At 38.0% G+C, this 24,590-nt stretch overlaps 5 protein-coding genes across 5 annotated transcripts; 2 read left to right on the forward strand and 3 right to left on the reverse strand.

Moving 5' to 3' along the window:
- Positions 1 to 801: 801 nt before the first annotated feature.
- Positions 802 to 2,804, reverse strand: LOC126801828 (hexose carrier protein HEX6). Its single transcript, XM_050529292.1, has 3 exons — positions 2,622 to 2,804; positions 2,180 to 2,502; positions 802 to 2,002 (listed from the first exon to the last, which is right to left on the reverse strand). The coding sequence occupies exons 1-3, from the start codon at positions 2,749 to 2,751 to the stop codon at positions 932 to 934; spliced, it is 1,524 nt and encodes a 507-aa protein (XP_050385249.1). The 5' UTR covers positions 2,752 to 2,804; the 3' UTR covers positions 802 to 931.
- A 3,276-nt stretch (positions 2,805 to 6,080) lies between these two features.
- Positions 6,081 to 7,926, forward strand: LOC126802668 (putative expansin-B2). Its single transcript, XM_050530321.1, has 4 exons — positions 6,081 to 6,300; positions 6,454 to 6,566; positions 7,042 to 7,229; positions 7,385 to 7,926. Exons 1-4 carry the CDS (start codon positions 6,135 to 6,137, stop codon positions 7,728 to 7,730), a joined length of 813 nt encoding a protein of 270 aa, XP_050386278.1. The 5' UTR covers positions 6,081 to 6,134; the 3' UTR covers positions 7,731 to 7,926.
- A 626-nt stretch (positions 7,927 to 8,552) lies between these two features.
- On the reverse strand, positions 8,553 to 11,251 carry LOC126802402 (uncharacterized). Its single transcript, XM_050530024.1, has 5 exons — positions 11,186 to 11,251; positions 10,599 to 10,743; positions 10,273 to 10,499; positions 9,470 to 9,727; positions 8,553 to 9,220 (listed from the first exon to the last, which is right to left on the reverse strand). Exons 1-5 carry the CDS (start codon positions 11,225 to 11,227, stop codon positions 8,915 to 8,917), a joined length of 978 nt encoding a protein of 325 aa, XP_050385981.1. The 5' UTR covers positions 11,228 to 11,251; the 3' UTR covers positions 8,553 to 8,914.
- Positions 11,252 to 11,658: 407 nt separating this feature from the next.
- On the reverse strand, positions 11,659 to 14,460 carry LOC126802242 (uncharacterized). Its single transcript, XM_050529840.1, has 5 exons — positions 14,254 to 14,460; positions 13,705 to 13,846; positions 13,280 to 13,506; positions 12,434 to 12,691; positions 11,659 to 12,106 (listed from the first exon to the last, which is right to left on the reverse strand). The coding sequence occupies exons 1-5, from the start codon at positions 14,443 to 14,445 to the stop codon at positions 11,801 to 11,803; spliced, it is 1,125 nt and encodes a 374-aa protein (XP_050385797.1). The 5' UTR covers positions 14,446 to 14,460; the 3' UTR covers positions 11,659 to 11,800.
- Positions 14,461 to 20,304: 5,844 nt separating this feature from the next.
- Positions 20,305 to 24,446, forward strand: LOC126802657 (protein DYAD). The gene is made up of 8 exons (XM_050530311.1): positions 20,305 to 20,457; positions 20,565 to 20,665; positions 20,753 to 21,312; positions 21,378 to 21,761; positions 22,735 to 22,846; positions 22,976 to 23,059; positions 23,286 to 23,844; positions 23,919 to 24,446. The coding sequence occupies exons 1-8, from the start codon at positions 20,373 to 20,375 to the stop codon at positions 23,963 to 23,965; spliced, it is 1,932 nt and encodes a 643-aa protein (XP_050386268.1). The 5' UTR covers positions 20,305 to 20,372; the 3' UTR covers positions 23,966 to 24,446.
- Positions 24,447 to 24,590: the final 144 nt, after the last annotated feature.

Here is a 24,590-nt window from a genome sequence, read left to right on the forward strand (position 1 = left end):
TATTTAAGTTTTTGGTGAGCTGGTCAATGGCGTGGTGACACGTGGAAGAGTGGACTGGGATTTTCTATGGTTTTAACCGGACGGCAGTGACAGTGCCGAGGTCCCACGGTGTACATGTTTTTGTGTTTGTTTATTGTCATAATTACCAATTTGATACTCTAAACTATACTTCAATGTTAAATTACTACCTTATGTTTTATTTCTGTCAATTTACTATTCTAGTTTTACAAAATTTATTAATTTGCTACTTTAAGTATTAATTTTGTCAATTTACTAACTTTATATAAAATTTACAACCCTCGGATTTTCAAGATTGACCAATTTATTTATTTGGATTTTCAAATTCATTCATTTGTTAGAGAGAAGTGAAATTTAATACGACAAAATAATAGCAAAATAGCTAATTTAGAAACATAGGGTATAAAATTGACATAAATAAAAGCTATGGTAGTAAATTAACACCAAGGTGAATCATAGAGTAGTAAATTGACTATTAAGCCTTGTTTATTTGGATTTTGTTTTCATATATAGAGTAGCAAAGAAAAGCTAGGGTAGCAAATTGACTATTTTAAAGAACGATGTTGATTTTGTAACGATTTGTTTTTGAATTTTTTATAAAGATGTGACAGCATGTATACGTAAATCGGAATTATACATTATATGTTTGGCCGAGATATTTGCACCAGTCAACTACGTGTGTTTGGTACTTTGGATAAATAGTTGTCACATTTGTCAACTATATGCGACAGTATTCAATTATGCGACTAATGCGAGCAAAGATATAAAAGCGGATAATATGGGTACTAATCAAATACGCATAAACATGTATATTGGCACATTCAAAATCTACATCCCTAATGCAAAGTGAATATGGAATCTTCTTTGGTGGCCAGGCCAATTGGAATCCTACTTCGCTAGCGTATCTTCTCTATCAAGCTTCATTCTTGGTATCCTTACCAACATCCCCAACAATTCTCCCCCAAAACCAGTGCTCCACCCACACCGATTCCATCTTCTCCATCGGCACATTCTTCGTCTCCGGCAGAAAGAAGTACACAAACAGCGTCATCACCATCACCCAGCCTCCGAAAAAGAAGAAAATCCCAGCCTTGAAGTGGCAAAGCATAGCTAGAAAAGTTTGAGCAACAATGAAAGTGAACAAGAAGTTCACCATCACATTGATACTTTGCCCAGCTGACCTAATCTCCAGTGGGAAAATCTCACTAGGAACTAACCACCCTAGAGGCCCCCAAGACCACCCGAACCCTGCTACGTATATGCCAATCAAAACCAGGACCAAATAAGCATACCCTTTGCTCACTCCACCATGGTCACCTAGTTGAGCTGCCATGACTCCCCCAATCATCATTTGTGACACCAACATTTGAAGTCCCCCACCTATGAACAACACCCTTCTACCAAACTTGTCAACTATAAGCATGGATATGAAGGTTGAGATTGTGCCAACTACACCGGTCATGACAGAAGACAAGAGTGATGCACTTTCGCCTAAGCCGATTGTTCGGAAGAGAATCGGGGCATAAAAGGCTATGACATTGATTCCTGTCACTTGCTGGAAAAATGGGATGGCTATTGCCATTACAAGTTGAGGCCTATACTTCCTCTCTAGGATTTTCCTGAAAGGGTGTTGGATGGTTTTGGAAATGTTGTTTGCTTTAATGAGATCTTCCAGTTCTAATTGGACATCATCGACTCCTCTGATGCGCTGCAACATTAGCATGGCTGTTTGGTGGTCTGTACTGCGTTGAATTAGACTGTTGGGTGTTTCCGGCAGGAAAATTGCGCCGAGTGTTAAGATTGAGGCAGGGACTGCAGCCAGGGCTAGGGAGAGTCGCCACCCCCAACCACCTTCAATCTTTTCAGTACCGTAGTTGATGAGATTAGCTGATAATGCACCAATGCCAACACTAAACTGGAAGCCGTTGCTGATTGCTCCTCTATATTTTGATGGGGCCATTTCTGAAAGATATAAAGGAACAGACTGCACAAACAAAATAACACATAAAATTGACATTTTTGATGACTAAATACTGTATTTTCCATAATGTGTCTATTGAACTTTTTCACATTGCAATAACGTAGCATGCCATATATTATCATATTGAAAAAGTCATTTGCCTCCTCTTTATTTACATAAGCTAGCAAGATGATATAGTACCTGATTTGCAAAACCAACTCCAACTCCAAGCAAGATGCGTCCTAATATCAGCATGTAAATATTCACAGCCGCACCGTTTAAAGCTGCACCGGCAAGAAATGCAGCACCTCCGGCAAGGATTGAAGGCTTGCGGCCATAAGCTCTAGTGACAGAACTGGCAAAAACAGAAGCTACAAGACCTGCTATGTATAGTGATGATGTGAAGGATGTCAACAACTCACTGTCAAATTTACAGTAGTTGCTGATTTGGGTATCTGATTTCATCCGAGTGTACACCTCCGGGAAGAACTTTTCGAGAAATGGCTCCATTGATGTCACTCCACCTTAGCATTACACATAACAAATTAGCAAGCTAGCATTAAGTGCTTAATTAAGTTTCTTGCACAAGTACTCTAGTGACTGCAAATATAGTATAGCAAGCTAGTGAAAGAAAGAAGCGGACCTGAAATGCCAATGTCATAGCCGAAAATAACACCTCCTGTGGCGGCCATCATACAAGAGAGGATGACAAATGGTGTCATCTTGCCATTGTATTGTCCACCTTCACCTGTCATTGCAACTCCAACCGCCATAGCTAAGCTTCTTCCCCCTCACACAAACACAGAGATGGAGAATAGAGAGAGGAAGAGAGTTCAAAACTTCAAATTGAAGGGTACGGTTTTGACTTATAAATGGAGAATAGTAAGAGCTGCTAGCTGTCTTCTTTGACTGATCGAGATTAGCCTATCAGAGCAAACTTGATTTTGTGGGATATCTAGAGCCAGAATATCAAATCGTTTTGGACTTCATAGGAACATGTAGACTAGTTTCAATCATATTCAGTTTATCACTATCAAGCAGGACTATTCAACTTGCATGTTAAATTAAGTTGTGTGTGGAGAGAGCTAACTAGAGAATGGCAAGTTGGGATAAGGCTACAAATTCTCAACGAGGAAGTTAAATAATGAATGGACAAAAGAAGATTAAGCATGGTCCTAGTCCTGCAAGCCCCAATTATTGGAATAAGATCCTTATAAAAAGTCACAGAGTATTATTGCACTTAAACAAGTGAGTATGCCTTAATCAAGGTCTTACTTTCTATATTGACAAAAAAAAAAAGGTCTTACTTTCTATATTCTGTTACATCACTTACATGAGTCTTGGTCTTGTTTTGTTATGACATAAGTTTAGACTCAGGTGTCCAGTAGCAATGTGACACCAATTGTAGGGATCACTGTGCGGTTCAAAACAGAGACCAGGCAGTTCACACCTGATTTTACAAACGCACGATTACGCATGAAGGATGTGTGATTTGTCAAAAAAGAAAAATGGGATGTCAATTTCAGTCCTCTTAATGAGCCACTTGAACGTTATACCTCATCTACAAGAATTCCTCAATATGGTTGTGAACATCAGCTTAGTAAGGCTTTCTAATGTTGTTCACCAGAGAAGGCATTCTCCGACGCCGGATTTTGTGAAGATTTTGCAAGCCAGGTGGAGCTGGCGAGAGACGTATAGAGTAGTAGGAGTGCAACAGAGAATCAGCTGGTTTTGTTGAGGTAGAATTGTATTGGATTATGCATTATGCATGCAAACTGCAAAGGTTATTAACATTTTCTTTTTCCTCTTGGTTTGTGGAATGCCTACTAAATGTTTTGGCCCAACTAGATATAGCTTCCACTAAATGGGTTGGACTTCTTGGGGTCGACCCGAAAACATACTGTAGGTTGTCATTAAAGAAGTCAAGAAGAGCACTACCGGCCTAGTTGGATTAAACTCACTAAATAATCTGCAGGCTGCCCATCCATAGCTCCATACTTGTATACATTTCTGTTCGGAAAATCAATCTATCATCTATGTTATGCCTTTAGTTCATGAATCATGACTATTTAACCTTAGCCTGAGGTGCATGCAGTATCAAGTCCAGAATTCAAGAATATTGGTTGTTCAATATCATCGTTTGTAAACAATCATCGTAAAATACATATTTGTAAGAACATTGTGGACAAACATTATAGTTATATCATTAATTGACGGTGACTTAACTAAGCAGAATAAGATACTATATTATACAATTTAATCCTAGGATTATGTTTTGTAACCTATGCAAGATGAAGAGATTTAAATAAGACCTTACTTATATGGTTGTTACATGCAGTAGTGTATATGGTTACGAATCATAATGAGAGGTGAAGCTCAAAAGGTTGTTGATGAGATCGAAAGTCGTTGAGTTGCATGCATCGACCAGTATAGAAACAAAGGTCCTTGCGGAAGCTATTATATGTGAATCAAGTACTTTTCCCATTAAGAGTTCACAAAGCATTTTGTAGAAGTCCATCCTTATGTCCATCCATCTTCTTGAAGCAATGGCTTCACAAGGTTAGTACGAATGCCATACCTTTGGTTATCGATCAGTTGATATCGTTTTTATGATTCAACTCATTCAACTAATCTTTCTCATTTTCAAGGTCAACCTATCTGAGATTCTGTTCAAGTACGTTAACCATTTGATTTTCCCGCTTTCTATATATACCTCTTAATTAGTTTTTTTTTTGTGTGACTAGTAATGAGTGATTCGTGTTGCAGATAGTATGCATGCAGACGTGACGAATTCATACACAGGCTTGGGAAGATTCTATAACTAGTTCGAAGCCTAGAACTTTAGACAATCGAGTAGATTGATTATTAGCTTCATGATCAATATTATCAAGTGATTGCAGCCATCTTCCCGCTCTCTCTTATTTTATTTTGGTCTTATTCTAAAGGTCTATTTTAGTCGGACTAAAATCAATATACAATCTAAATAATCTAATATAAAAACCAAAAAAGACAAATCCAGTGGGTGACATTTCTTTCTCAATGAGATTTGTAAACACTTTCCATGTATCATAAACGAATCTATTGACGTATTTCCCTCGTTAATTACTTGGTTGAAAAAAAATAGTTATGCATGTCCGTCCAACCAAATGAAACGACGGCAATACATTATCTTAAATTTATAAACCTGAAAGTAATGTTATTGTTTTGAGTTTATGGTATTAATGAATTAACATTTTGAAATTGCATGCACCGTTGGAAAAATGGATAACGACCAGTAACCGCCATTAACGGCTGAATCCATGGAGAGCCTTTTGTCATATCATAATCTAATTCCTACAACTCCACCGACAGTTCCTTCTTTTCGTTTGGAAAAGGACCGAGATTATTGCCCTACCTGATCATATAGTCCTAGCCGATATTATTGTTACCAATGCAAATAAGTCAAGAACCAACTGCTTGATCGATTTGTGTTGATAACTAGTCATCTCTCGAGCTTCTTTCACGTTTGAATTTGGAATTTGGACAAGAATAAAAGAGTGATTCATTTGGCTTAATTTGTGGTTAAGTCAATAGAGAATCCCTATCGATATCTAGACTGAATACGCATGCTTTTTTTTTTAATCAGAAAGACTCAACACCCTTAGTGGCATAGTGTTTCGTATTATAAAATCATTAGTGAAAAGTTTACATTGGAAAACCACGCTTGATGCTTGTGCATAATGTGCATACATATGTGATAGTTTGATTCTAAATTTTACATAAAATTAAACGTAATTAACAAATCTTACCGGCCTAATGTCCTCAATCAATTAACATGGCTGAAATCAGAATGTTCCGAATAGATTAATGTGATACACGTGTAGGTCGCAATCCCTAATCGAAGTAATTATAAGCTCCAAATATACTTCCCCTCCTAATATAAGATGACCAAAATGAGGAATGTCATGTAGCTTGTGTCAACTATTAAAGGCGACATGAAGAAAATTAAGCCATGCATGTTACTTCAGTCTATCACTCCAGTTTTTATAACTCAGAATGGACGTGGATAGATAGCAACAGCGCACATGCTTTTCCTCTATAAATACAACTTAGGCTTTCAACATTACACACCAAGTCACCAACTCATAATCATAATAGCTAGCTTAAGAGTGAGGCCATGGCTAGTTCAAGAAGCACTTTGTACTTAGTAACTGTGTTCTGCTGCTTGTTTAAGGAGAGCTTTTCTTTCCATCCAAAGCACCTGAACTTGTCACTCAGCGCCACCCATTGGTCATCTGCCGGAGCTACCTGGTACGGCAGCGCTGATGGTTTCGGAAGTGACGGTATGTAATGCCTAGCAGCCTACTTTGATCTTTCACATTGTAATTAGTTAAAGAGTGTGAGCTAGGGAGCTACCGAGCTAGATAGCTAGGGAGAACTCTGATCATATGTATACTTGTATAAGCATACTGACATTTGCTAATCAATGCATGCAGGAGGGTCTTGTGGGTATGGAGATGTAGTTTCAAAAGCTCCATTCTCTTCCATGGTTACTTCAGTAGGTCCTTCTCTTTACAAATCTGGCAAGGAATGTGGAGCTTGCTATCAGGTATATATTACAGTGGTTATTCACTACGTGCGTGCTAGTTAAATATGTCCAAAATTTGGTTCTACTATACGTCTTGTGATTAAAAACGGTTTCCATGATTTTACAATTGAAAAGACAGTCACGCAGTCACACATGCGCATAAGACATACACCAACATATTCACTAATGAGAAGTTGAGAACGAAATTAGAATGAAGCTAAACAAATATTCTTATTTTTAAGTAGACAATGGATTCGTCGCTTTACCTTCATCGCAAAAATATAAAGTTTGCTAAATAATGGACGGTTATAATTTATCTAACTTTAGTTTTCTATAGACTAATCAATCTATTTAAAATCGATATAAACAATCCCAATTTCCCTTCTTCCAATTATTTATAAAAACCGACATTTGTGACATGGAACTTTTGTATTCTTCGATATGGAATTTTGGACCTATATATTTCTTCTTGAGAACTAATACATTATAATGGTAGATCAAATGCACCAAACATAAGTCTTGTTCCGGCAAACCAGTGAGGGTGATCATCACAGATTCTTGCCTGGGTTGTGTCTCCGAAACTGCACATTTCGACCTCAGTGGAACTTCATTTGGTGCCATGGCACTTCCCGGTCAAGGCGAGGAACTCCGTAATGCAGGAATGTTGGAAATCCGATTTGCACGGTAACTCAAACTCAAAATTACTATTACCAAAAGCTGAATAAACGATACACGTACTATAACCTTACTTGTCACACAAAATTTAGAGAATTAGTGTCTCACGTCGTGATGAACATACTGATGATCGATCACCAAGCCTAATTCGTGTTTTTCTACAGTGTAGAGTGTGATTATTCAGGAAAAACCATTGCATTCCACGTCGATGAGGGATCAAACTCGAACTACTTTGCTGCAGTGATCGAGTATGAAGAGGGAGATGGTGATCTTGGCGGTGTTGAGATGAAGGACGCTTCCTCATTGGACAGTGTTGGTGGCGAGGAGTGGCGTGCCATGCAACAATCTTGGGGTGCAGTGTGGAAGCTTGATGCAGGCTCAGCACTACACCCTCCGTTCTCGATAAAATTGACTTCCCAGTACTCCGGCCAGACCTTGTTGGCTAAAAATGTGATTCCGAGTGGTTGGAAGCCTGGTGCTACCTACAGATCCGTGGTCAATTACCTTTGAGTCTATGACCAAGTCTGAAGCCATATATAGGATATGAAGTACTATTATAAGATGAGCTAAGAAATATATGTAGTGTAACCTAAGAGCAGAAAAATGGAAGGATTTAAGCAGTGTGATCCTCAATTTCTGCATATTCTATGATGTAATCATAACTGCGTAGAAATCAGCAGTTTATGATCTTCAGTATTATCACCTGAATCCGTGCATGGTCAGAAGGAAAAGTGTGCATGGTACTTGAAAAATGAAATTGAGGGGCCTTAAGTGGATTCCAATTTGCCATGTAACCTTTTAAGAAAGCTTGCAACTTACAAGCTTATTGATCGTGTTTCTTTTTCATATACGTCGAAAACGATAATAATGCAAGATATGAATAAGTACAGTATAGGTGCTTGAAATGCTTGCATACGCATGTCACTAGAACTTTCGGTGCTACCCCAGTGAAGCGTTATTAATTAATCAACTATACTGAAGAATGTTGCATCTCTTGAATGTTAGTTAAATTACTTAAATATCTCGATGTCAGCAGCCAGCTCAAGTGCTCAACAGGTTAAGGTATATGCAATCTGTTTAATTTGCTCAAGTGTATTTAAACTTTAAAGTAGACTTGAGAGTTTGCTAGAAAACCTCAACCTGCACTGATCAAAGAACATGGAATTCAGCTGCCGATTTCATTCATTTGGATTTTATAGTGACTCGCTTTTGTCCTCCTGATCAAAGTCATACGAGGGTTTAAAACAGAAACTGTCATCTGAAGCAAAATCACACGACGGTTTAAAGCAGAAACCGTTGTCTGAGTTAAAAGCACACGGACGGCTATAAAGTAAAAACATGTCTGACTTAAAATCATACGACAGTTATAAAATAAAAACTGTCATGGCCTATGTCGACATATCGATGGATTCCGACAGTCCCCGATATACGTCGACAACCATCATACGGCGGTTTTTAAATTTGACATCACGGTCAGCCAACATATCAGACGACAGTTTTTGGCCATCGTCTGCTGCAATTTTTGTAGTGTACAAGACAGTACAGGTGCTTAACATATCAATGTATGAGTATGACTACATTTGGAGAACCACTCCACTTTCTTTCTATACATATCAAATGGGAACAAAAATGAGCATACCAACTCATGTTATTTTTCAGAAACAACGTTACTTGAAACTCTTGAGATGAAAGATTTAAGGAATAAGAACAGCCGAACCGGATGTTTTCCTATTCTCAAGGTCTGCATGTGCCTCTGCTGCATGTGACAATGGGTACTTGTGATTTACCCTAACTCGCAACAGACCTGATGCAACATTAGCAAACACCTCTCCTGCAGCCTCGAGCAATTTGTCTCGAGTCGCAGTGTATTGGAAAAGGGCAGGCCTTGTCAAGAAGAGTGACTTTGCTGCAAGCTCTGACAACGGAACAGGGTCAGGTCTACCTGATGCCTGCCCAAAACTCACCATGTATCCTCGAGTCTTCAAGCATGCCAATGATCCCTAAATCATTAATCCTTTTAGCTTATAAAATCAAATTCAAGCTATCAAATTCTCTGAAAAAAAATTCATATAATATAGCTTTTCATCAGGCCTCACAGTGAAAAGTTTCATTGCTAATAACTCAGGAAAATACTGCATGTCAAGATTAGGCAACAGATTGTTCCTAACTTGTTATAAGTTTTATAACCAACTCTATTCGTTCTGCTTTTGTTAGTTCTGTGAGAAATGAAAAGGTAATGTATATACTACCTGAAAGGTGTCCTTGCCTACAGAGTCGTAGACAACATCAACTCCATTATCAGATGTTATTTCAGTCACACAAGCAACAAAGTCCTGTTCCTTGTAGATTATGACATGGTGGCAGCCATCTTCCTTGGCTTGAACTGCTTTCTCTTTAGTCGATACAGTTCCAATGACAGTCGCACCAAGGGCATTAGCCCACTGGCATAAAAGAGATCCGACTCCACCAGCTGCTGCGTGAACAAGGACTGTGTGCCCAGGTTCAACCTGTATAAGTTATGACAGCAATTAATAGTACTGCAAAGCAACAAAAGTTTGGAATGATCATCAAAACCTTGATAACATAAGGCCATAATTTCCACAGTGTGAAGTAACAAAAAATGATGCCAACAGCCCAAGTGTAAGGATCAGTCAATTAAGAAGAGCAAGGCTTTCGGTTGATAGAAATCCAATGTTTCATCAATCAATCAAAATAAGCGACACATGCATATACCTCAGAACGCTTTGCAAAAGTTAAAAAATAGAAATAGTATAAGCTGAAACTAATCCAACAGGGCTAGATTAGTTTTATAATTTTTGCTGTAAATTGCAATATATAGTAATTTTTTCAAACTAGTCCAATGGCAGTGAAAATTCTCCTTCACAGATGTATGCACCTTACAGTTTGTATAAGGAAGACCGAAACCAGAGTTCCAAAATCTCATGCTGGCTTCTAATTCAAAGTTTCAAACTGTCATCAGAGCCTCAGAGAGTCAGAGGTGCCTGATGACTATCTAAAATTTGAAATGATGCTGGATAGATATTAAAACAACCTTGAAACATTGGCGTAGTAGAACCTGAGCTGTCATGCCCTTAAGTATGACGGATGCTGCAACAATAGGATCAACTGAAGGAGGAACAGGCACAACCTTGTTTGCAGGAAGGATCTGCTCTTCTGCATATGAGCCCATCGGAGTACCAATGTAGGCGACAAGATCTCCGACTTGCCTGCCTGTTAGTCCAGGTCCAACTGCTGTCACAACTCCACAAGCCTCCATTCCTGAAACCAGAACAGATTTGAAAATGAAAGGCTTTCCATTTTTGTACCCCATGTATGAAGAAAAAACTTGGATTATAGCTAATACAAATGAAGCAAAACCTGGGATGAAGGGCATTGTATCAGCCTTGTAATAAAGCCCTTTGCGGAAGTACACATCAATGAAATTAATCCCAATGGCCTTGTTCTTCACACGAATCTCACCCTCATTCGGCTCTCTTATTTCGACATCTTCCCATTTCAAGACCTAATAGGATTACATGACAGAGTAAATGATGATGAAACATTGGCCTTATGAGTAATGACAGGTAGCTGAGACAGAGGGAGATCAAACACCATTCTTTGTGACTAAATGTAATAGCCTGCTAGTGGAAGTAGTGACGATTAACGAATTGAACTTTGAATGACTAGTAAAAGTGAAGCATAATTGTCTCTCCCAATCGATTAGCCTACATACTGTACACACTAAAGTTGATGCTCATGTAGCCTTGGCTAGAACTGACAAGCTTGATCAGTGATCACTATGAATCAACAACCAGACTACACAGAAAGTGAGAAACACATCGAAATCTTTGTAAGAAGAAACAAATTTATAGGATGACATCAGGAGCGACAAACAGAAGTCTCAACTTCATTGTATTGATGCTTCACTAAACACAAAATTAAAGCAGAGATTACAGAGGTGCTACCTCAGGTCCACCAAGTTCATGGATTCGAATAGCCTTTACCATCGATCTTTACTCTGATTCTATTTCTGCATCCAACTACGTCAAGTTAGATATATGTGTTGTTTTCCCTGTATAACCAACCAGTCTTGTTTAGGACCGGCGGACTGCACCCACCGTTAACGTGACCCACAAGGGGCTGTTCGTGTGCTCATAAATATATAGAACAAAAAAAATTACGCTGCTATTATTTGATTCATTTACAAATAATCGATCAAGAACTATTATCAATGCTTTAAGAAGATTGCTAGCTACCTTCGATTTTCACAAATTTTCAACTCATCTAGTAATTGATTTTGTCATCCATTTCGATCATTCTCTGGAACTTGTCTTCCAATAAACCAATGTAGTCATAACAGATGTGAGAGGAGGTGCAAGACATAATTAGAAGCTTAGGTTGAACTGATCATAGATTAATAACTGTGAAATGCAACAGCTCAAGAAATGACGACCAGAAGGAGGAGGTCCAAGTATTTTTATTGCATGACAAGTCTCTTGATGACTACAGGTTTGAAGTTGACATACAAGAATGTTCCTGGCACATGTCATTGAAATGAAACAAAGAAACTGAGGCTCGCCTTAGGGGATAAGTACAACAGATCCAGATGTTTTCCTATTCTCAAGGTCTGAATGTGCAACAGCTGCTTCAGACAAAGGGTAGGTGTGATTAACTCTAACCCGCAGAATACCTGCATCAACACAAGCAAATACCTCTCCTGCCGCCTCTAACAATTCTTCTCGAGTAGCTGTGTAATGGAAGAGGGAAGGCCTGGTCAAGAACAGTGACTTCACTGAAAGAGCTGATAATGGGACGGGATCTGGTGCGCCTGATGACTGCCCGAAAGTTACCATGTATCCTCGAGACTTCAAGCATGTCAATGATCCCTGAATACATTAATACCTCCAATCAGGGACAAACCAAAGAAGAAATAGACCAACTTAAATGAACTCCTTGACAAGTTATGTTGATATACTTCGCATACACCCTTGATATCATTCATGTCTACAAGTAACCAGGCTAATCCTGGATTTAGATCAGTGAAAGATTATTCTGAAAATGTTCATTTAAAAGAAATCAAGAGATAATAGATACCAAAACTCTAAACCATAAGAGGTTCCCTGGTAGAATTTGAATATAGAATGATCTTTCCCACTAAATTCTATTGGTTCTGATTTTGTTTTTCCTTATAAGAGAATGAACATAACTTTTACCTCAAATGTATCCTTCCCAACAGAATCGTAGACAACTTCAACCCCATTGCCAGATGTTATTTCAGTCACACGAGCAACAAAATCCTCTTCCTTGTAGTATATGACATGGTGACAGCCGTCTTCCTTGGCCTGAGCTGCCTTCTCTTTAGTGGATACAGTTCCAATGACAGTGGCACCAAGGGCGTTAGCCCACTGGCATAAAAGGGATCCGACTCCACCAGCTGCTGCATGAACAAGAATTGTATGTCCAGGTTCCACCTGTATTGAGGGTAAAACAAGAAAAGTTCAAATCTGTGAGTCCAGGATTATCTAGTTCCATTCTTATGGTGCAACCTCATGATGGGTTATATAGAGTGATACCGTGAAAGCAGTGACAAGTTATTGGAACACTTTATAGCCTTTTGTTAATCAAGGAGATTGGGTTGTTAAAGATAATAATGCTTTCTTGTGCTCTTGAGCTCTATAGCAATACCATCTCAATCAAAGAAATGGAACTAAATGACGTATAAGAAAGTATTCAACTACTTCTCGTTCATAAATGAGCATATTGCATACTGGATTTTCAAAGCAAGGATAATTGCTGATAATAATTTTGGCCTTAATCAAAACAATGGATCAGACAAATATAAAAAGATTCCTATACAAATACTAGCACTATGAAAAAGGTCCATGCTGCCACATACATATTCAGAAAAGAATAAAACCAGCACCATCACAATCTAAGATGTTTCCTGGAAATTTTATCACCATCTCATGTATTATAACTCAAACAATCTTGATTTTACTGATTCAAATGTGGTTTATGAATTCTACAATTCCAGAGGTATGGATGAGTAATAGAAGTACCTTGAAACAACGACGCAGAAGAAAGTGTGCTGTCATGCCCTTGAGCATGAGGGATGCGGCAACAGTAGGCTCAATGGAAGGAGGAACAGGAACAACTTTGTCAGCAGGAAGGATCTGCTCTTCCACATAGGAGCCCATTGCACCTCCAGCAAAGGCTACAAGATCTCCAACTTGCCTGCCAGTTAGTCCAGGTCCAACGGCTGTCACAACTCCACAAGCCTCCACACCTGAAAAAAGAACCTGGTTTTAAATAAATTGTTTTCTGTCTGCATTCAAATTAGGAACAAGAAGATAAATCAATTTAAATCTCTCAACCAGATAATGAAGTAGTAAAATTTCGACTACATGTTGATCTAGGTTGAAAGGTCTAATGAAAAACTGTAAATAACATTCCAATAGTGAACTTAAAAGAAAGGAAGCAAAACCTGGGATGTAAGGAATTGAAGGATTCTTATACAACCCTTTGCGGAAGTACACATCAATGAAATTAACCCCAATGGCCTTGTTCTTCACACGAACCTCGCCCTCCTTTGGCTCTCCTACTTCCACATCTTCCCATTTGAAAACCTAACACCATCACATGACAAAAAATTGTTAAAATGTCAATGAAATTCAGCTACCATGTGAACATATATAACCTCTAACACTCTTGAACCAGTGCTGATTTCATCACAGAACGAGACCATGTTATTTTAAAATAACAATCATGATCGTGTTTCTTCAGTCTAGCTCTTACCAAATTACCCAGGATCAAACTAATGATTTCACTCATTCGACACAAACGGCTTTCATTTCTTAAACAAATGATCATGAATTTATTATGAGCTCTCCGGTACATGTAACAACAAGCGACCCCGTATAATCTTTAATTCAGGTTTCATTATTTGAAATCAAAAGACTCCATCAACACAATTCCAAACAGAGAGAGAGAGAGAGAGAGTGAGAGAGTGAGAGAGTGAGAGAGAGATGTAAACCTCAGGTCCACCATATTCATGGACTCTAATGCCTTTGACCATCTTAGCTGATGATGATGATGATGATGATGCTTGAGTTGCAAGAGCTTTAACTAGTGATTTCTGGGTTCTAAGTGACCAGTTGACCTTAGTTTTGCTGAGAATAGAGAGAGCGGAAACTGGTGGAACCAACTGGATTCTCACCGAACCCATTTCACCATTTCTAGTCTTATTATATGTTACTGAATTACTGGTAGTCTGGTATTTGTCTAACAAGGATGAGATAAAAGCTTATGGACTGTTAACGGGCTTCTAAATGCCCCATCACTAAATAGTCTAAATTTTTAAGTTTACCTAAAAATAAAGTCGGTCCTACACCTAAGCAGATATATGTCCCACTCCGGGATTTTGGTACCTCTGAATACATGAGCAATATTGCATCGTGGAGTTGCACGTTTTAATACAAGAAAAACTGGTCTCATTGATATGCAATCATCAAGGTTGGAGAAATTTGACCAAAAAAGAAACTACATAGCTATAGACAATATAGTAGAAAAATATATCCTTGTAGCATAATATTCATAAAAGTACCATATTCAAGATATGGTTATGAAAATCTTTTGAGAAAATAACAATCCCTGAATTATATACAAACAAAGAAGTGAAAGACATAAATTAATAGGAGAAACAACTAACTATATATAGCTTCCACTAACATAAATGTCAGATAGTTCATATTCAAAACTTTAAGTAATGAAAAAAGATTGATTATGGTGTTAGAATTTATATGGGTGATTTTATTCCTACCTCCCAAAACAGCATTAAGACCTCCTTTTTTGTTCAAATCAGTATTGACTTTATCAACTTATGCGAAATTATCAAGACACATATATAAGAAGAAAAATAAATAAACAATGATCTCAATATCATACATTTGGTTTCTCAATTCTTTGCTTACCGTAATAATTTTAATAGACTCCTCTCTCATCCAGCTAAACTATGATAATATTATTTTCAATAATTCACATTCATAAAAAAAAATGTTCTCAATTTGTAGACGGTTTTTTTATATAAAATTTTTAGTAGTTTTATTCTTTCAGTTTATTGTGATTTGTCCGTTTGAGTGCATTTTGTTGTTATAAATTATAGATAAATTTTATTGTTAATTATACTATGATTCTAAACAAACCAGCTTGAGAGACTCAATATAGTTATAATAGAATCAATTGAATGAATGTTTAAAGTAAAAAAAAATAGAGTTTTATTGATTTTATCGGACCTTGAGCATTTTGAGAAAATTAAGGAGGTCTAAATAGCATTTTATTTGTTTGTCAAAATTAATTGGAGGTCTAATTACCAAGGAGGACTAAATGTCATTTTTGGAGGTATAAATAGAAGCTCCCAATTTTTATTTGTGATGTTCATAAGGTATCACAAAAATGTTATTAAGTTAACAGTAATAAATTTATATTTGAATAACCTATTACATATGATTATCGAACATAAAATACAAATTATTCAATAAAAAGAGAGAAATATTTTCATATTCGGGTGGACAAGATTTGTATTTCATGACAAATTAAGTATTTTTTGTATACATATAATTGATATAATTAATTCACTTAATAATCATTTCGCACTTAAGTAATATAGTTTTTCAGTAATTAAAATCTTTACGAGGTGAATAAATGAGTTGGTGGGGTGGCAATAGCCGCACCCTTTCATATGTTCGAATAGTTAGCTAAACAAAATGGTTATACAACTTGAAAACCATGAAATTTTTATACATTATAGTATTATACAACCATGTATCAAGTCTAGGAACATTATCGTAGCAAAAAAACAAGTATATAAATATATTTAATCTTCAAGACTTGGAATGCTGGAAAAACTCAAGACGGATGTGTACAAGTTATGAAAGGCGTGTCAACTTTCAAGGTGGAATTATGTCCCTCTCCCCTGTTATTGAGGCCAACGTCCAAATGCAGCAGTGGCAATAATCCAAATGCTGAAGGTCTCCACATTTAGATTTCCATCTCTAACCACTCAGTAATTTAGAACCCTAGATCGACCACATTGATCATGCAGGCTGCAGCAACTACAGTTTTTATCATCGACAGGTTAAGCTCCTTCAGCAGATATAGTTAGTTGTTTCTCCTATTCCTTAGGTTGAGGCCTCTTGGCTCCTGCACCTTCCAAGTTCATGAGAACGTTCACTTTTCAGTTCCATAGTTGCAGCATGCAATCTCCTTCTTCTTCTTCTTCTTCTTCTTCTTTAGGTTCAATGACCTCTAAATCGGGCATGTAGCATAAATCAGTATGCAAATCATAACGCTCTTCAAAAACATAAGCCCTGGTGGTCTTGATGGACATTTATGGTCCTTCACCGACAATCCGAACTTGGGCAACAAGAAACCCTGAACTAATTTCTGACTTTTCACTGAATCAAAAGGGGTTGGCAAACATACTAGAGAACTTACATAAAAACAAACTAGGGGGCCTAAATAATGATGACACAAGGCAATCTCATCACTATCATTCGAATCCCAGCAAAAAGAGAATACTAGAATCTCTCCGTGAGTAGATGATAAGCCATAGATAATAATGTTATCAAGAACTACAATCCTTCCCCAGAAAAACCATCATGTATAAATCTCATTGATTCACTAACTTCTACTTGATGCCATGTTTTAGTAGCAATATGAAAAGCCACCGCAATTGCATCTTTCTTTTCAGGAATCATCGAAAGTAATATATAGCCATGAAGAACTGCATGACCTCTAATTCCTGTTAGGTAATTATCCCGATAATAACCTGGATATGAAGGCAAGGTTTCTCAGGAATTGTATGTGGGATCATAATGCTCAAACGAATGGTGTTTGATATAGGGATAACAACATGGGTTTGCAAGATAGTACAACTTCCCATATGCAGAAATAACTGTGCGCCATGACTTGTGTGATCTGGGTGGGAAGAATCGTCGGTCATTTTTTTTTGAAACCTTTTATTTATTTATTTAAGAGATAAAAGAACATGACCTTCTATATGTGATAAACTCTAACAGAGGATAAACAAAAACTCAATCTGGCATGTGTACACCCACACGTGTAAAACCATAGATATAAAAACTCCTAGCAAATAGCAAACTCTCAGTCAATAAACCCTTAATTAAAGGACGTGATGAAGCTGGTAGCATTGGCAGACAGTTGTGAGATACCAAGAATAGAGAAAATAGACATATCATGATACTTCTTGTAAGGATAAAAAAAATGCATAACAGATTCTCTGAACAATTCCAAAAGATGACGTTGGGCTTCCAACACATTAAAAAATCTTACTTTCGAAACGCACCAGATTCCTAGTGATCCAAATAAACCAAATTAGATTATAGGAGACTAGAAACCAAAGTTAAAGTTTAGGTTTTGGGAACACTGAAACACCAACACCATTAAACACTTCATCAATGGTACCCTAAGGCGAGAATAAATGAGAAAATATAAGGCAAACTCATTTCCATAAAGCCACAATTTCAAAACAATGCAAAAGAAGATGTGTACCTGATTCCGCATGACTTCCACAAAAGGAATAACGAGATGGAAGTAAAAAACTTCGCCGTTGTAATACCTCATCAGTTAGCAAACACCCATGAAGAGCCTTCCAAACAACAAGAGTTTCACGTGGTTGAATTGCTTTACTCCATATCACTTTACCCAATCTTTATGCTCACAATGATTTGAGAAGAAAACAAAAGCTTATTTTGCTGTCAGAATTCTTGAGAAAGAGTGCGGTCATAAAAGAGAGTCAGATGTGTCTGCATCAAACAGAGCAATGCGCTCAATTTTTTCTACTGCTTGAGGAAATGAAAAAATAAAATCTACTGGGAGAACCCAATGTCCAACAATAATCGTTGGACATTAGAATCCAAGTCATTTGTGTCGAAGCAGAATGCGTCAGGGGATCTAAATGGTTTGCGGTAAGGATATGTGATCTCGTTTAACAGAATGTAGACTTGGAGCCTAATCTTGAACCATGAAAGTTGCAGTTTAGCGGAGTCTCCCACGTACTTCTTATCAAAAACTTCCATTACAGGCTCAAGCAGTGGCAGAGTATATTCATCTATGCCCTCATTCTCCTCTAGTTTCTCAAATTTCTCAAGTTCTATCTCATATAGTTCCCCACTTCCCCATAATGTTTCTAGGCAAACCTCCCCAAATCAAAAACTGATTTAGGTTCGGGCTGGTTCGTTATCGTCGTCGTCTCCATGGACAAGTTGCATAACAACAAGGAGCTAGCTCCGGCAAATTGGGGAGAGGAAAAGATCAAAAGGTCTGGCGGTTATATATAGAGGTTTCTTTACAACGATATATTAACCTATACAAATAAGGATTGAGATTCGATCGTTTCCTAAATAAACATGGGATCTTTTCATAAAGGACTGGGATCGTTTTCCTAATTAGATATGGGACGTAAAGTTTTAAAACTGATGGAATTCTTCAGCTTGAGTAAGGCATAGGGAAAGAAGAAACTGTTTCCTACAGTTTTTAGGTCCATTTCGTTGAAAGCCTCATTAAAATCATGTATTTCTCGAAATTATTGGCCCTAGCTTGTTCTAACCAAACACGTTGTAAGTTGTAACGAATCATTGGTGTGTACATGAATGTCTACAAGCCAGAAGCAGTGGCGGACCTAAGATTCTAAGTTAGGGTGGACTTGAAATTTTTCTCCTAATTGAAGTGATAAGAAATTTTTTTGTATGTTAGACTCATTATGTCAAATATTAGACTAAAATATTTGTAAGCTTATAAAAACATCCAAACCACACAATCTTTGAGTCCTTGACTCCAAATTTAATTTTGAGTCCATTTGCATTGAGAGAATGTAAGGAAAAAAAAATATTTCAAATAAGAAATCCACATAAAAAAGAAGTAGAAGAAAAAGAAAATGAATTGCAGTGGATGTGAATCGAACTCAGGTGGACCATACATAAGTCATAATACTAGACCAAGCCTGCTGAGCACTCATTATAGCCTATATTGACACGTTAAAATAATTATACAAAAACTTTTGGGTGGACTTGAGTGAGTTGAGTCCACTCACAACTCAACGTAGGTCCGCCCCTGGACAGGAGTATATAACATGCACAAATAGGGTAAGTCCTCCGGATCCGGTAGCCCACTCACAATATTGGCTATAGACTTGAAGTTGTGTCACACAAAAAACAACCGCCGAATTAAATGACCATATGAAAATATATCAATAAATAAAAACTTATACACAATAAAATCGTTTAGTAAATTGTAACGAGCGTAATGGTCAGCGTCAAGATCATTTTCTTCTTAAATTTTTTTCTATTCGGTCATGAATCGGTTTCAGGCCTTTCAGGCGTGACACCTATATATTTATATAGTTACCAGTTTTTACTATGCCACAAAGCATTTTTGAAAAACAAATGTGTGTAAGTTAAACTTATGCACAGCTAGCTCTCTCTTTATTTCGATCAATCTCCAATCCTTTTTTGTTCTTCCTGCGATTCGGAGGAAAAAAATTTAAGCATAAACATAACCATTGACTCCCCATTTTATCTAGCCTAGATTGTAATATTCCAAAACCAAAACTATTCGAAGTGCCTGGTTTCATATCCGCTGCCACAAAACATTAAAACCTTTTGTTAACCCAAAATATCGAAACGACTCCCTTTTCTGCGTTTGAGTCTTTTATTTGAATTTTAAAGGAACCCCAGAAAATACTGAACTACCAACCTCTCCAATCACGTGAACGCACGCGCCGAAACCCTTCCGTCGGTTATTCGGTTTCAGTCATCAACCGGCCCTTCTTAGAGCTTCGTTGCATTGAATGCTTTGCCCTATACACGCGCGACAATTCGGCGCGTCTCCAGACACCTCAGTGGTCTCAGGTCTTCTTTTGGCGCCAGCCACAACCCAACAAAAAATTACCCCCAAACAAATTTAATTCGGGGAATAAAAAAAGAAACTACTGCTGGTATATATTTGGGGCCCTGGGTGAACACTCTGAGTTTTGCTCAGAACAGAAGGGTGTGTGGGTGTGTGGGTTTGGGTGTTTCTGTGTTTCTATTCCAATAGTGCTTTTGATAGTATCAGAGATCGAAGAAGAAGAAGAAGATGAAGAAGTACTTGGAGCTTCGAGAACAAAGACCAGATTCACCTGAAAGCCTTTGTTTGCCAACACATGCTTCTGCTTCTCAAGGTAACCTTTTGTTTTATAGGCTCAAACGTATCATCTCTTTTGTTCTCTAGTCCTCCCTGTTACAGTGTTACATCGTTTTCTCTGTTTTGTCTTTGGTGTTATCTCAGAGACTATCGATCACATCCAGGTGGGCTCGTTCTATGAGTTAGACCACTCAAAGCTTCCTCATACTGCCCCAGAACACATCAAGTCCATTCGGGTCGTCATGGTACTAAAATCAGTTTCACTCATTTTCTTCTTCTTCTAGTTATGGATTTTGTAATGGGTTTTGAATCTGGGTTGAATCTCTTTTCAGGTTGATGAGAAGTCTCTGTTTAAGGTCTCGGTGAGGTTTCCGAGCCTAGACTCACTCCATACCCATCTGAATGAGGAGAGCTACAAAAACCCAGACGGGTCGTCGTTCCTTCCTGCTTCCGACGAAAGCTACTCTATGACTCCAGAAATGGCGTCGGATGTGCTTTACCGGAGAGTCCCACATCAGAAGATAGCAGAGGAGAGCCGGATGTGGAGCTTTTGGGCCGGACGGCGTCGTTTCGTGACACGGAGAAGTGCTTCGCCGTGTTGCTTGTCGGAGATTAAGCTCAGTGGGATGGTGCAATGGGGTAAGCGCAAACTGGTGCGGTGTGTTACTAATCATGAGACGGCGGCGAATTCTGACCATGAACAAGTAGAGAAGGAGGAACCGATGGTGGATGATGTGAAGGAGCCTTGCTATGAGTTTAGGAAGAGAAATCAGATACAAATGAAGCAGAAAATAGCGAAGCGTCGAAAGCAGAGCCATCAGATTGTGGTTTATGATCAGACCCGCCAGAAGCAAATGGTGGAAGGCACAATTGAGAGATGGAGTGCTAAGAGGTATGGGTTTCAGCATTAATGTAATATTGAGTTAGATTGATTTTCATGTAACGGGTTTTGATTAGGTACAAGGCAGCTGAAGAAAACATACTTAAGGTGATGAAGGCCAAAGGTGCCTGTGCTGAGAAACCAATCCGGAGAGCACCACTGAGGGCTGAGGCTCGGAAGCTAATTGGGGATACCGGTTTGATAGACCATTTGTTGAAGCATATGGCTGAGAGGGTAGCTCCGGGTGGTGTCGACCGGTTTCGGAGAAGGCACAATGCTGATGGAGCACTTGAGTATTGGTTGGAGAATGCTGATTTGATGAGGATTAGGGAGGAGGCTGGGATTAAGGATCCTTATTGGACTCCACCGCCTGGGTGGAAGATTGGGGATAACCCTACTCAGGATCCTATTTGTGTGAGGATGTTCAAGGAGATTTGGGAAGAGATAGCCAATGTGAAAAGGTAATTAAATCAATCACCTTGTTGTTGTTGAAAACTGTTTGGAATTTGATGTAGTGTAACTCAGTTTTATAGTAGGCATGGTTAGTGTATATGCCTTTTTATGTTACACAATCAATGGTCACTGACATTACAGGAGTAGGAAGGTGAGAAGTACCTTGTCTTGTTGTTGCAATATATCACTCTTCCTACTGTGGTGTACCTTTCTGTGTAGTTCTTAGGATTGGACCAACATAGATGCATACATACAAGTATGTGAGATATGATGTACTTCTCATATATGTTTGATTAATTTCATAGGTGCATACATACAAGTGTGTGAGACATGATATAGTATTCATATTTGTTTGCTTAATTTTTTGGTAAGTAAATTATGAGAGAAACAACTTCACATATAAAATTATGAATCTTGGATAGTTATACTGTGTCATCAAGTTTGGATTATGTGATACAGATCTTGGATGGTTGAACAATTCATTTAAATCACAATCATGTAGCTGTTGAATTATACTCATTAGGACTGAACCAAGTAATTTAGGACTCATGAACTTATATGATCCTATATTTGTTTCTGATTATTGTTGGCTTACTGTCACAAACTGACAATCTCATTATTCCTTTTTTTTTCTGATCAAAAGCTACAATTCTCATTAGTTGTTACTGCTAATAATAAACACCAAATCACAAAGGATACTTTCACCTGAAGTCTCATGAGAATACAAATTTGATAGGTATGGGGAAAAAATATGACAACTCATTTAAAAATGTACATAAGCAACTGCTTTGTCAATGGTTATATGACTGTTACATAGAACTAAAATGAAAATAAATATTACGTTAATCAATAAGATTGCAATTTGAAGATGTAGCCTACCTTCGTCAGCTGTCCTGAGTTGTCTCTCTGTGCTTGGAGATCTACTGTTCTTGTTGATCATTTGAAACAGGACTTGAAGTTTCTTTGCTTTGGTAAATACAGGGAGAGGGAGTTCCAACAGCAGCACGAGGATATGGCAGTGGGGACTGCCTCAAACTCTTCTCTGACAACACTGGATCAGGTTAAACCTTACAGTTCAGTAATCAATGGCAAGGTAAACGATGAAAAGTGATGCAAATCTATCTGTCTAATTGGTACATATACTTTGATTGTTGATTATGATAAGTGGTCAGCTTGTTATAGTTTCTTAAGTAGTGCTACTTGTTTGATGTATGGTTGGCAGGACAAATACACAGAGCTAGCTGTTAAAAAGTCTAGGATTGAAGAACAAATGCTGCAACTTTCTCAATCTTTCTCGGGCATTGAGGTATGTACCACCAATTACCTCTAACTTTGACATCCTCCTTTTTTTGCACTTGTTATGATTTGCATATATAGTAAGTACAACGCTAGCATTGAATGGGGCATCTGGTATACCCTTAATGAATGACTTCCAATCATTGATAGCATTTCCAATTTAAATCATTCATGTGTGACATTTAGCAATATACAGATTATGTATAATGAAACTGAAGAATTTGTTATTATTGTAGGAAGAAATGAACTCATTGCTGGAAGAAATGAGAGTGCTGAAACCAACCATGGAAGAATCAGTACGCTTGTACTCAGGAACAGCTGGTGTACCAATGCTTATACCGGATGACGAAGCAGGGACAAAGGATAAGATGCGATCAAGAGACAAGGTGGACAGGGCAGCAAAGATAGAAAGGCTGAGGAGTAGCTTTAGGATTTGCGAGCCACAAGGAACATTTCTGTGGCCAGACATGAGCATGTCTCCAAAGGGTATGGTTCAGCACAATGACTCTTTTTTGGTCCCAACTCCTCCCTCAGTTTCCTCTTCCAACAAGTCGGCAACCTGCCTAGTCCTGTCGCACTCCCCATTGAAGCCATTGGCTGAGAGACGTGCACTCAACATAAGCACTTTGAGCAATGTGATCAAACCAGCTGAGCAGACAAATCCCCAGCTTCAGCTGGCCAACTCTACCAGGATCGGTGACACCCTGGATATCAACCTCAATGAGTTCCCTGAGTCCTACAACAATCACTACTGCAATTATTGGGACTCCAACTTACCAGAGAAAGCATCAAGATGTGAGTTGCTGATAATCTGTTTTATGTTCAATTCTTCATGGATATGCAGTTTAGTTTACTTTAATGGATTGCAGATGGTGAAGGTCAAAAGGAACACGACAGATCCAGGGAAGGGTGCTGAAAAGATGGCAGATGAGTTGTTGGGGTTCACTGATTTTCAGATGTTTTGATGAGTCTTTGAGATTCTTGGCGATGCCATTTTGAGAACATTATGACATCAACTTGTTATGTCGCTAATTCACAAAAGGCGTGCTCTTCATCTTTCACTTCTAGACTTCTAGTACTTGAAGCAAAAGCAAATGGTAGGTAACTCTGGTATCTCCTACTCCTTTTTTGGATACCGGAGAAGCTAAATTATATAGTCGGAACTAGGATATGCTCGAGCAATAAGTGTATTTACATTGAATCATTAGAGAGTACTTTACTTTATACTTCTAAGTTCTAAATGCTTCTTTTATTTCTCATAAGGTTGACCTCTAAGGTATTATTAAATAGGAAGCTCAATTGTTTTCTGGATTTTGGCCTAAAGGGAAGTGTTAGCAAATGAAGCGTGTTTGATGAACATGATGAAGTTCATTGATATGAATGTATAAAGTCTGTTTCTTTCTCTTCCTTTTGATGTACAAATCTTAGTTAGATCCACAAAATTTGTCAAGAGTTGCAAACTAAAATCTTTCCTGAGAAGGGAGTGAATTGGCAACAAAATTTGTTTCTCCAAATGAGCCCCTGAAGCAAAACCTTTGTTA

This window comes from Argentina anserina, chromosome 7 (assembly GCF_933775445.1).
Source record: "Argentina anserina chromosome 7, drPotAnse1.1, whole genome shotgun sequence".
Lineage (NCBI taxonomy): Eukaryota > Viridiplantae > Streptophyta > Magnoliopsida > Rosales > Rosaceae > Argentina > Argentina anserina.